The sequence below is a fragment of the Bison bison genome, unplaced genomic scaffold (genome assembly GCF_000754665.1).
Source record: "Bison bison bison isolate TAMUID 2011002044 unplaced genomic scaffold, Bison_UMD1.0 scf7180017864213, whole genome shotgun sequence".
NCBI classification, from domain to species: domain Eukaryota; kingdom Metazoa; phylum Chordata; class Mammalia; order Artiodactyla; family Bovidae; genus Bison; species Bison bison.
In genome coordinates, this window is record NW_011494785.1 from 6,974,271 (window position 1) to 6,988,131 (window position 13,861).

At 42.2% G+C, this 13,861-nt stretch overlaps 1 protein-coding gene across 1 annotated transcript in view; it reads right to left on the reverse strand.

Moving 5' to 3' along the window:
- Nucleotides 1-1,232: 1,232 nt before the first annotated feature.
- FAM227A (family with sequence similarity 227, member A) overlaps nucleotides 1,233-13,861 on the reverse strand; it is a 44,064-nt gene continuing 31,435 nt past the window's right edge. The window contains exons 13-16 of the mRNA XM_010845226.1: nucleotides 11,010-11,167; nucleotides 8,747-8,899; nucleotides 4,963-5,066; nucleotides 1,233-1,282 (exon numbers count right to left, since the gene is read on the reverse strand). Of these exons, the coding sequence (XP_010843528.1) occupies nucleotides 1,233-1,282; nucleotides 4,963-5,066; nucleotides 8,747-8,899; nucleotides 11,010-11,167 (465 nt within the window). The remainder of the gene's footprint in view (nucleotides 1,283-4,962; nucleotides 5,067-8,746; nucleotides 8,900-11,009; nucleotides 11,168-13,861) is intronic.

Consider the following 13,861-nt stretch of genomic DNA (forward strand, 5'->3'; position numbering starts at 1 on the left):
CCAGGCAAGAACACTGGAATGGATTGCCATTTCCTTCTCCAATGCATGAAAGTGAAAAGTGAAAGTGAAGTCGCTCAGTCATGTCCGACTCCTAGCGACCCCATGGACCACAGCCTACCAGGCTCCTCCGTCCATAGGACTTTCCAGACAAGAGTACTGGAGTGGGGTGCCATTGCCTTCTCCAAACGCTCGGAGAATACTGATCAAAAAGATAGCCAGGGTTTCACGTAGAGGTAGATGTTTGTGGAAGACTTTGCAAATCCCCTGAAGTACATACATAATTCCATCATGTAGCCCACCATCTGCCACCAGGACTTGAAAAGTCCAAATATGGCCATGTGGTTCCCTGTTTAATATGGTTCATGGATTCCCACCACTTAGATACTAAAGTGGTTTTGCTTAGAAAATTCCTTCATGGTTTGTCCAGGAATCTTCTCCAGGCTCATCTCTCCTAGAGCCCCTCACATACTTCCTTGACCTCCTGCCATGTTACTTGCTGCGTCTGAGTCTTTGCCTCTGCTGCTCCCGAGTGGGTCGGGAAGATCCCCTGGAGAAGGGAATGGCAACCTACTCCAGTATCTTGCCTGGAAAATCCTATGGACAGTGGAGCCTGGAGGGCTGCAGTTCACGGGGTCACAAAGAATTAAGACATGACTTAGCAACTGAACACGCACGTACATGTTTGTCTTGTGTTTAGCTCTATGCTTGGCACAGAGTAAACAGTAAGCTGGTAAAGAAAGTGGAAGTGTTAGTTGCTCAGCTGTCTCTTTGTGACCCCATGAACTGTAGCCCTCCAGGCTCCTCTGTCCATGGAATTCTCTGGGCAAGAATACTGGAGTGCTTCGCCATTCCTTTCTCCAAGGGATCTTCCTGACCCAGGGATAGAACCCAGGTCTCCCTCATTGCAGGTGGATTCTTTACCGTCTGAGCCACCACTTAATATTGTTAGCTATATAAGTAAAATAATGGGTAAAAGAGTAAATGCATGAGTAAATGTAGTGACCTAAGGAAAAATCTCCCCACTCCTGCTATTCACTCAACGTAGGAAAAACTGTAGTGGAATCTTTCCCCGATCCTGGGAATATTTATTTCTATTTCTCAGTCTTTGGCCACAAGTTTCTTTTTCTCCTGTTTTTGTTCTCCTACTAGCAGGAATGTCAGAAATTTTGTAGGAGCTTCCAAGTTCCTACAGGGACGAGACTTCATCAGTGCTTGATGGTGAGAAGGAAGAGTCAGTCAAATTCTGTTTCCATTCTCCATCCCTCTCTTCCTTTTCCTTCCTGTGGGGGAAACAAAAAAGACATTAACAAAAGTTGGCTCAAAACTTCAGTGTGATCTCTTCAAAGGTTTCACTAGAATCTTGATAAGTATTGACAGAAAAAGTTTACAAATCAGCCAAAACACTGGCAATAGCAAATAACTGAAGCAGAGTGCTGAACACATGGCAATGACTCCCTCATTCATCTTCTAAGTATTGACTGAGGATCTGTTGGATGCTAGGCCCTGGAGGGAAAAAAAAGGTCATCTAGGGCAGTATTCCGGACCTCAAGGACAAATCTCAATCTGTGGACAAGCAAATCTGTGACTAGAATATACTATGTTCTGTGGTATGTGATCAGGAAAGCACAGGACAATACCCTGAGTGGGTAAATCAGGGAAGACTTCCTGGAGGTGATGTCTGAGCTGAGTTTTAAGGGTTACTGAGGGGTTAGCTAGATTAAGAAGTAAGGGTGAAAAGCTGTAAACTGAAAGGGTGGGGGAGGGATAGAATGGGAGTTTGGGATTAGCAGATATAAACTATTACACATAAAATGAATAAATGACAAAGTCCTACTGTATAGCACAGGGGACTATAGTCAATATCCTGAGATAAACTGTAGTGGAAAGAATATAAAAAGAATTTATTTTGATGTATAACTGAATCACTTTTCTGTACAGTAGAAATTAACACAACATTGTAAATTAACTATACTTCAATTTAAAAAAAGAAGTTATTGAAAGATAGTCTTGTCTGAGGGAATAACAATAACATTGGTGAATTAGATTAGTTGGCTTTTTGTATTTCTGAGAATCTAATCTGGATATCAGAAAGAATGCTAATGAGTCATCATTGAATTTACAGGATTCCATGGCTCAAACAGGTGGGTCTCAAGCTAAACTATTATTTTTAAAATGTGAAGGAAGGAAGGAAAATTTCCTTCCCGGTTTGAATCAAAATTTCAACTAGAAGGTTGAAAGTTTTCCTTCATTAAATTTCTCAAATCATTATGCTTTGGTTTCTTTATCTCCGAAATGGAGAGTATAACACATCTATCTGTGGTAGAGATGGTTATTTAACAACTCATCATCCACTCTCCCTTTTCACTTTAGCAATGGAGCCAGTTTTTGTTTAAGATGGTAATGTACCCAGATTTAAAAAACAAACAAACAACCCATTTCCCAGTCTCCTTTGAAGCCAACATCACCATGTGACTAATATCTGGCCCTTGAAATAAATCAGTAATGTTATATGATATTTCCAAGGAGGTTATTAAAAAGGGAGAAGTTAAAAGAAATTGACTACACATGGGCATGAGGGATCTTTCTAGGGTGATGAAAAAGTTCTAAAGCTAAATTGCAGTAATTGTTGCAAATCTCTGTGAATTTACTAAAATCACTGAATTGCACTGGCAAAGTAGGCAAATGTTATGCTAAGTTGTACCTCATTAATATTATAAAATCATAATCATTTTTATTTTAATAAAAGAACATGCTAAATATTTTTAAACAATATTTATTAAAAATAAAGAAATTGCTGTAGCCATACATTCACGTTCTAGCAAAAATGAGATGGAAGTGGAAATGTTGTTTGGGACTTCTGGAAATGCTCCTTAAAAGAGAATGTGGCTATAGATTAAAAGTAAATGAATGGAGAAAAATACACCATGCTAATACTGATCAGAAGAGAGCAAGGGTAACTATACTAATTTCAGACAGAGCAGATTCAAAGGCAAAAAAAGTTATCAGGGATAAAGAAGGACATTATATAATGATAAAGCAGTCAATTCTCCAAGAAGACATAACAATTCTTAATGTGTATGCTCCTAACAAAGCAGCATCGAGCTACACAAGGGAAAAACTGCTTGAAAACAAGGACAAATAGGTGACTCCACTATCATAGTCAGAGACTTCAACACTCCTCTAATCGGAAATGGACAGATCCAGCAGGCAGATAATCGGTAAGGACATACTTGAGCTCAACAATACCAATAATCAACTGGATATAACTGACATCTGTAGGCTACATCACCCCCAAACAGCAGATTATACAGTCTCTGAAAGCTCACATGTAACATTCACCAAGACAGACCAAATTCTGGGCCCAAAAAATATACCTAAACAAGTCTGAAAAAAAGATAAATCACATTATGCCTGCTCTCAGACCAAGATGGAATCAAACTGGAAATCAATAGCAGAGAGAGAGAGCTGGAAAATCCCCAAATACTTGGAGATTAAACAACATGCTTCTAAACAACACATAGGTCAAAGAAAACTCAAGAGAAATTGCTATATAACTCATCAAATCCTCCCGGGTTAGGACACACAGTTTCGAGGGCAGGAGCCTACTGTGTCCCCACCTCACCTGGCAAAACAATAAGTCTCTTCTTTTCTACTTCATCCAAAACTCTGTCTCTGAGGTTCGATTCGGCACTGGTATTCAGAGACTGAGCTTTTGGCATCACCATCAGAGACTTTTATGAGGCTTACTTAGTTTATGGAGGCTGGGAGAGGGTGTCTCTCTTTCTTTCAGGTCATACACTGTAAAGACATAGGCTTGGGGCTGTTCTTGGCGCTCTTTCTTTCAAGGGCAGCTCAGTTCAGTCACTCAGTTGTGTCTCACTCTTTGTGACCCGATGAACCGCAGCACGCCAGGCCTCCCTGTCCATCACCAACTCCTGGTATTTACCCAAACCCATGTCCATTGAGTCGGTGATGCCATCCAACCATCTCATCCTCTGTCATCCCCTTCTCCTCCTGCCCTCAATCTTTCCCAGCATCAGGGTCTTTTGTTTCAAGGGCAGAGGTAGCTTAAAAAGCAAGCCAGCACACAGGAACAGAGGGTCATAAAAGAAAGGGAGACAACTCCCCTGGTGATCCAGTGGACAAGAATCTGCCTGCCAATATACGTGACACCTGTTGGATCTCTGGTCCAGGAAGATCTCACATGCCTCAGGGCAACTAAGCCCAAGAGCCAAGAGCCACGACTATCACAAGTACTGAGCCGCTCCCACCCCTGCTCTCTACACGACTATCACAAGTACTGAGCCGCCCCACCCCTGCTCTCTAGAGCCTGCAAGCACCGCAACTAATGAATCCCATGTGCCCTAGAGCCCACGCTCTGCAACAAAAGAAGCCACCACAGTGAGAAGCCCTTGCACTGCAATGAAGAGTAGCCCCTGCTCACTGCAGCTAGAGAAAGCCCACGTGCAGCAACAAAGACCCAGTAAAGCCTACGTAAATAAATTAAAAAAAATTTTTAAGAAACAAAGAAAAGGAAAGAATCTGAAAAAAATCTTTGAGCCCTCAGGTCTATCGTACCTACAGCCAGTCTGTCTGTGGCCTTTCCAGTTACAAAAACCATGAGATTTTCCTTCCACTCAAGCGGGTTTGAGTTGGTTTTGTGGCACTTGCAACCTAAGAGCTCTGACTCAAACAGTTCATAAAGTACAAGTATTTGGCATAGAGGAAGTACAAGGTCATTGGTAGCCCTTACAGTTACCCCTAATAATAATAAAAATAAAGTGAGAATTGAGTGATTAACATATAAAAGTGAGTGGACTTTTATAATATAAAAATATTATATATATATTTTTTTCTTTCCATGTATTAAGAATTCCTACAATGTTCACATTTCTACTTTGCCTATGGTCTTTGTTCAAACAAACCTCAAAATAAACTCAGTCTCCCTCTGATATCTTCTTCTAGATTTCTTTTCAGGAATGTCCTCAAGGAAGGTTGAAGCCTGGATGAACATGTGGTTTGCCTTTTTTTTGTCTTTCGCTCTTTGATCAATATTCTTCACCTCCCTGTGGGGAAATCACAAAGACACATGGAAAAAGACTAAAGAGTCAGCATTATCTTTTTACTCTTTACTCTATCTTCACATGAAAAAGTGTCAGATATTTACAAATTCATTCATTACATCTGTCAAGAGCAACTGACTGAAGCAGAATGTTGGCCACACAACAGCAACTCAGTCACCAAGCTCCTGCTCTGTGCTGGGAGTCGTACAGCCCTGTGGGGTACAGAGAAATAAGACATTGTCCCTTACTCAGCGGAATGTACTCAAATTAGGAAGACAGGTGAGGAAAACCAACCATCTGAGAGAAAGCTGAAGCATGAACTTGAGGCAAGCGGAATTCAGTTTGGGGTTCTGCCGTTTGCTGTGTGTCCTTGAGCAAGTTACTTAACCTCTCCTCGCTAGTGTACTCATCTCAACATGGTAATAATAGAACCGAGTATAATGTTGAGGATAAATTGAGTTACCATAGGTCCAGCGATTAGCACAGGGCCTGGTAGTAATATACAGGAAGTGCTCAGTAAATGTCAGTTTCTGCTGCTGCTGTTATGATAGGAGAAGGTTCTCAGTGGAATTGGGAAGTACACCAGCTGACCTTTGAAAGGTGAATAGACCTCTATTCAATGAAGAAACAAGTTATGGACATTCAAGGTAGTCAAAATAGCAATAAAAATATATTCAAATGAATTAAGATGTATCATATACTTCTCTGCTGCTATGGAATAGATGTAAAAAGACTGGTAGTAAGAAACAACTGTTGACCTTGGCCTGAACCGGTGATTATTCCAACGTCTTTCCCCAAGTCAAGATAAAAAAATCATGTTGACACAACATTCTCACTTTTGGCATCCTCTTTTCCTAACCTTCTGAAGCCAGCTTCTGCTTGCAGTGGAGAGACAAAGAAGCAGCAAACCGCACTTGTCTTTGTTGTGATGACATTTTCTAACAGGAAAACTTGGACATAAATCCTTGATAGTATTTTCTACCAGAGAAAGGAAATGGCAACCCACTCCACTATTCTTGCCTGGAAGAGTCCATGGACAGAGAAGCCTGGTGAGCTACAGTCCATGGGGTCACAGAGTCAGACATGACTGAACAACTGAGCAGTATTTCCTATATTGTCATTTCTTGGGATTTTGAAGCCTATACATGTCTTGTTGTTGAGTTGCTAAGTCATGTCCAACAATTTTTTGATCCCACAGACTGTAGTGTGTCAGACTCCTCTGTCCATGGGACTTCCCAAGCAAGAATACTGGAGTGGGTTGCCATTTTCTTCTCCAATACCTGTCTTAGGTGCCTATTTTCCACTAGTAAGAGCATCTTTAGTTTGTATGACAGGGTCATATGTCGAAACATTTCATAAAATTCTGCAAAGGGTGTTTTGAATTGCAGGTGCTTGGCCCCCATACAAGTTTAAGGATCATGGCTCTGACTCACAAGGAAACTAAGTTCTGCAGCAGCAATTGATCCTGCTCTTTCATTGCAGCCCCAACTGCACGTGCTAACTAGGTTCTTCCTCCACCTAGAGCAGGGATCCCTGCAAGATAGCTCCTGGACTGCCTTTTCTAAGGAACACTGCTCTAGGCCTCCCCAGTAGCAAACTCTCCAACTCCAAGACCTGGTGCTGCTTTGGATCCTGCAGTTTTCAGGGAATGAGGTCACATGTGTTACCTCTAAGAGCCGTCATTTGCTGAGCACTTCCTGTGAGCCAGGTACCAACCTAGACATCTCCTTTAACCCACACAACTACTCTGTTAGTAGTGTCCTTGTTTTACAGATGGGATATCCAAGACTCACATGGGCTAAATGATGGACCTAATTCATAGAAAGGGTGAGACAGAGCTGTACCTGCAGCTTCTGTCCACCTTCAATGCCAGTGCTCCAAACGGATATGCTACATTACAGATGCTGTGCTTAGTCACTCCGTCATGTACAACTCTGCAACCCCGTGGACTGCAGCCCGCCAGGCTCCTCTGTCCTTGGGAATTCTCCAGGCGAGAATACTAGAGTGGGTTGCCATGCCCTCCCTCCAGGGGATCTTCCCAACCCAGGGATCAAACCCAGGTCTCCCACATTGCAGGCAGATTCTTTACTGACTGAGCCACAAGGGAGGCACATTAGGGGAACAAGTGGTAACTGACATCCCTGAAGAGTCCTAACTCACCTACAACTAATATTCCACGTGGGCATTTGTCATCTTCCATTACTGTTATGGAATAACAATAAAGACTGTTCATGGAGAAGGAAATGGCAACCCACTCCAGTATTCTTGCCTGGAGAATCCCAGGAACAGCGGAGCCTGGTGGGCTGCTGTCTATGGGGTCACACAGAGTTGGACACGATTGAAGCGACTTAGCAGCTGCAGCAGCATATATATATATATATAAAAGTATACAAATACTTATACAGAAGGAGAAAAAGGCATCAGAGGATGAGATGGCTGGATGGAATCACTGATGCAATGTACATGAACTTGGGCAAACTTCGCCTGGCATGTTCCATGGGGTCACAAAGAGTCAGACATGATTGGGTGACTGAACAACGACAACACACAAATAACATTGATATATATAATGTTCACTTAAAGTGTCCATTTATGTATTAAATGTGGGGAATTGCTATTTCACTCATAATTTTAAATTTTGTTATAATTCACAAGGAGAAAAATCATGAGTGTGATAGTGATTCTATATATTGATTGCCTATAGGCACACTTTCAATGAACTATATATAGTTTTATAGTACTTTTTTTAACCTTTGTTATTTGTTTTATTATATTAATGGAAATGTAATTTTTATCTGTTGAATCTAATAAACATTGCAATTTGTGTTTTGTAAAAAAAAAAAAAAGACTGTTCAAAAATCTAAACATATATAAAGAAAGTTGTATAATTAACATCATTTACCCATTATCTTGGTTCAAAAGTTATCAATATGAAGTCAGTCTTGATTCATCTATTGTCTCCTTTGCTTCCCTGTCCCCATGCCAAATGGTTTAATTTAAGGCAAATCCTAGACACTGTGTCATTTCAGCCATAAATACTTCATGATATATCTCTTTAGGACACAACTCTTTAAAAAATAACTACAAAATTATTATAATATCTTTAAGAAAGAACACTCTAATAAAAGAAATTTCTTAATATCACTTAAAACCAGGTCAATGTTCAAATTTCCCCAGTTATCTCATAATTGAGATAATGATCTCAACTGGTTGATTTAAGTCAGGATCCAAACAATGTTTTGATTAATATATCTCTCCAGTGTCTTCTAAACAACAACAGCTCCTCCTCCCTCCTCTTCTATTTTCCTTGCTTTTTATGTGCTGAAGAAACCAGTTTATTTGTGCTATAGAATTTCCTATTCCAGATTCACCAATTGCACCCCTGGAGATACAGACATATGTGCCCAGGAAAAAAGACTGGATGGATTTATAGGAAAATACTGGCAATGTGAGTGTGTACCTATAGGTGTTTTCCCAGGTTCTTTGTTTTCATTGTGCACAAATGTTTTTGTAGTCAGAAAAAAAATAACTTGTAAAAAAAAAGACCTGGTCTCTGTTACTGTGGAATTTACATTCTGAACGCACGGGTTACAGGGCTGGACCCCAGTTACAAATTAGTGTGACATGCTGCAATAGACAAATGCTGAAACCACGCCGATTTCCCTTGAAGGCCCCTTAAATACCTGAGGAAGTTGTCCTGCAGCTCCTTCAGGTACTCGTCAAAATAATTCCACTCACTCCAGTGTAGCCAGTTCAGCTGGTGGAAGTTTTCCCTCCGCTTCTTCATGTTGCTCAGTGTCAGGTTGATGACCTCAGCGTAGGTCAGGGTGGACTCAGTGGCTTTCATGTCAAGGAAAACCCCACACCATCAGTTGGTATTGACTCAGCTTTGTTGGTGGGATATGTCCAGGGCATGGGGAGCAGGGAGGGGAGATGCCCAAGTGGGAAAACTGACCTGCTTCTAGAAACCTGAGCAGGAAACCCTCCATGGCCTTGATCGTGGCCTGCTTGGGAAAGAAAAAGCCTAACCTCTCCATGGCTCGGCCACTCTCCCATCTTTAATAAAGTCCTTCTCCCCTCCTGCTGATGGAAGGGCTGTGTGCTATGCTCAGTCGGTAAGCTGTGTCTGATCCTTTGCAACCCCATGGACTGTAACCCGCCAGGCTCCTCTGTCCATGGGATTTCCCAGGCAAGAATACTGGAGCAGGTTGCCATTTCCTTCTCCAGGGGATCTTCCTGATCCAGGGATTGAACCCACATCTCTTGCATCTCATGCATAAGCAGGCAGATTTATTTTTTACCACTGCATCACGTAGGAAGCTCCTGGAAGGCCTAGAAGTGCTTATTTTAGACTATCATCTAAAATTCTTACTCTATTATCAAAGTGGTGAATAGAAAGGGATTCCAACTTTCCTTTCCTTTCAGGGTCAATTCTGATTCCCTATCTCATGTTTGTATTAATATGTTGAAAATTTCTCTCTACCTTCCCCTCCCTTCCACCCTTTCTGAACTGGTCAGAATCTCAGTTTCACTCATCATGAGCTGTGGGACATCAGACAATGTATGTCACCCTCTGTGCCTCCATTGCCATATCTATAAAATAGGGATAATAATACCTACCTCAGAGAAGGCAATGGCACCCCACTCCAGTACTCCTGCCTGGAAAACCCCATGAATGGAGGAGCCTGGTGGGCTGCAGTCCATGGGGTCGCTAAGAGTCGGACACGACTGAGCGACTTCACTTTCACTTTTCACTTTCATGCATTGGAGAAGGAAATGGCAACCCACTCCAGTGTTCTTGCCTGGTGAATCCCAGGGACGGCGGAGCCTGGTGGGCTGCCGTCTATGGGGTCACACGGAGTCGGACACGACTGAAGCGACTTAGCAGCAGCAGCAGCAGGTACTGTTAATGATAATAATGATGGTTACTACTTTTTTTAGTACCAGCTCTATGCCATTTAATCCTGGTCACAACACTATTGATTTGGTGTGACTATCCTCATTTTAGGAATGAGTTGATAAAGATACTGAGCTTAGAGTTGAAGGTGTGCACATGAGATCTTGAAGCCAGTGGGCTACTGAACTGGGACTCAAATCCAGGGCTGGGTATCCCCAACCCAGGCTCCTTCTACTACACTACACTGTCCTTACAGCGCAATGAGGTGATATAAGGGAAAGCATTTTATAAATAACAAAGTACTATGCTGACAGGTAACATTCGTTCAATCGCTTGTTACCTGCCAGGCGCTGTACCTGTTCTCTACATTACAACCCTATGAGGCAGGTACTGTTATCCCCATTTTATAGGTGAAAAAATGAGGCTCAGAGAGAAGCTGGAACTTGTCTAAGATCACTCAGCTGGTAAGCAGTTGAGTTGGTTCCTGAATCCGGGTCTATTTGATCCTATGTTCTGACCCTCTATGGAAACTGCTAAGACTCAGACGCCAACACATATCACACCCGTTTTCTTAAGATCTGGGTTTTGACCATATCTTTAGGATAAATGTCAATGGGGCCAGGAATTTGCTAATGGGTCTTGAGGAGGGAGGTGTGTGTGTGAGGAGGATGCTAGAAGAAACACACACTTACACACCAAAATTCCTGATCAATATATACTGTGGGGTCAGTGAGCATCTGGGAGGCATTAGTAAATTGCAAAGTATGTTAGAGTCGCTAAGTAGCCCATTCTTTATGGTAGATAGGAAAAGATTTTGCACACAGGGAAATCTGACTTGCCCAGGGTCCCACACAGCATGAGGCAGGTTTTGAATTAAAATGAGCAAGATTCTGACCCATAGGCATGTATCAATGGTCACCCTTGATCGGTCCCTACTGTGTGTCAGGTGCTGTGCTAAGGGTTGGATGTGTCTCTCTTCACCCTTGCTTCTGGGAAGGGGAAGCAGGGATCTGGAGTGATGTGTGTCTAACCCACGGTGGAAAGGATATGAGATGGTCTTGGTTCTTTCTCTCCGGACCATCAACACATCTTGGCCATGCTGCTGCAGGGTGGAGTAGTTCAGGAGGAAGTACACAATCAGAGGGCTCTTCCCATAAATGTTGAAGAGGTTTGGAGTCAGCGGAGGGCTTTTGCAGGCAGGGTAAGACTGAGTAGGAAAGAGAGAGGAGTACAATAAAGTAAACTGCCATTTTTACAGTATATATTAAGAAATGTAAAAGGACTCATATCTTTTATCTAGGAACTCATTTTAGGATGCTATCCTAAGGAAGATTACCCACAAGCAAAAAAGACTTACGCACTACGATGTTTACTGCAGTGATAATTACTACAGCAGAAGACTGGAATAATCTAAATGTTCAAGGAGATGTTGATATCTCTACCCAAAGGCATAGTATGCCACTATTAAAATGTTTACTAAGAGTTGGTACTAAAATATTGTTTCAGATGCAATAGTAATTTTAAAAATCAAGATACAAAATTAGGTAGATAATATTATGTATATTGTATGAAATGAATATAATTATATGAAATAAATCAAACAAAAAAAGATAGATGAGAGACTAGAAGCCTAGTTCCTAAAATGTTAGCAACTCACTCAGCAAATATATACTGGGTGACTACTATATATACTGATCTAGACACTGGCATATCAGCCAATAAGACGACACATTCCAGCCCTAGAGGGCTTGTATTATAGCTGAGAGGAAAACAAACTAATCAATAAGTAAGAGAGTGCATGATACTATGGAATAATAAGGGCTTCAGGTAAGAGTCAAGCAGAGCAAGGCATGTGGGTGGTGGTATGGGAGCCTGGGGAGGAGAGAAATCTTTTCCATGGGGTGGTCAGGAAGGACTGCCTCGAGGAGGAGCGATCCTGGCAGACTCTGAACAATGGAAGGAAGATCTGCGCAGTGTTCCAGGCAAAGGGGACATCAAATGCAAGAGAACCCCAAGACAGACAGGAGCTCAGTGTGGCTTAGGGATGGAAAACAGGCCCACGTGGCTCAAAAGAGAACATATGATGAAGCTGAAGAAGCAGTGGGGTCTCCAGGCCACTGAAAGGAGTTAGGATTTTCCAAGTGTGACTGAAGCCACTGGGAAGGTTTTGAGCTAGGTTACAACATGATCTGATGAATTTTTTTCTAAAGATCCCTTTAACTGATGTGTGGAGAAATGAATGCAGTGGGTGAGCATGGAGGCAAGAAGAGCACTTAGGAGGCCTCGACAGTGGTTCGGTTAGTGCTGGGGCCGGGGCTGGGTAGTTGGGAGAGAGGTGAGAAGTGATTATACTGTATCATGTAATTTGTGATTATACCGTAAAAGCAGAATTGGCAGGATTTATTAATGGAGTCAAAGTAGGTGTGAGAAAGAGGGGAGTCAAGGATGACTCTAAACTGGTTAGGTACCAGTTGCCCAGCTGGGAAAGTCTAGGAAAGAAAAGGCTGACAGAGTAGAACAATCAAGAGGCCTGTTTGGGATGTTCTGTGTTTGAGATGCTGAATAGAGATCAGGAAAGAGAACAGGCAGGGACTGACAGTGATTTGTTTTCTTTCCTTATATTCCTCTGCCTTTTCTCCAAAATGTCTGTAGCGATTGTGTACTACTTTTGTTATTTGTTTAAATACGTTTTATTTTGAAGAAGTGGTTATAATTTAACCAGACAAAAATTCTGTCGTGAATAAACACTGTAGCAGCACCTAACCACATTATTCTCTAATCCTATTTACTTTGTTTTATTTTACTTTATTTTTTAATTAAAAACATATGTATTTATTTACTAAATATTTGGCTGCACCAGGTCTCAGTTGCGGCGTGTTCTTTTAGTTTAGTTGCAGCATACGGGATCTTTTTTAGCTGTCGCATGTGGGATCTTCAGTTGCAGCACGTGGAATCTAGTTCCCCAACCAGGGACCAGACCTGGGCCCCCTGCATTTGGCGGGTGGAGACTTAGCCCCTGGACCACCAGGGAAGTCCCTAATCCTATTCATTTTAATTGCTTAATGAGATTTCCTTTATCTATAGCAGGCTGTCTCCACCTTGGCACTTAGCCATTTGGGGCCAGATAATTCTTTGCTGTGGGAGACTGTCCTGGGCACTGTAGAATGCTGAGCGGCATCCTCGGTCTCCATGTAATAGATACTAGTAGTACTCTGCCCCCACCACCCCCAGGTGTGACAACCAGAAATGCCTCCAGACATGGCCAAATGTCTCCTGGGGGGCAAAACTGCCCCCAGTTGGGAATCACTACTCTTTAGCAAGATTCCACTGGGATCACAGAAACTTGGAGTCAGAAGGGAACTCATAGATCATTTAGTCCTATAATTCCTAAAGCCCCATCTCCCAGTGAGGGCCAGTCTGTGCCATTATGAAATAGCAACCCAGTATTCCAGTAATCTTGCCTGGAGAATTCCATGGACAGAGGAGCCTGGTGGGCCACAGTCCATAGGGTCACAAGCAACTTCACACACATGCACACTTGTTTGGCTATGCTGGGTCTTAGTTTCAGCATGCTCTGAGCATCAATTTCCTCACTAATAAACTAAAGAATAGCAGGAGTAATTGTTTCAAAGGATTGTGACAGTAAAATAAAATATGTTGTATGCACAGGTTTAGTATGGTGGTGGTGGTGGTTTAGTTGCTAAGTCGTGTCTGACTCCTGCGACCCCATGGACGGTAGCCTGCCAGGCACCTCTGTCCATGAGATTGTCTAAGCAAGAATACTGGAATGGGTTGCCATTTCCTTCTCCATAGGTTTGGTATAATGCCTGACGTACAGTAAGTATTTATTACGTGTTAATTATCATCACTACCTCAGATAAACCTCGTAAGACCACTAGGA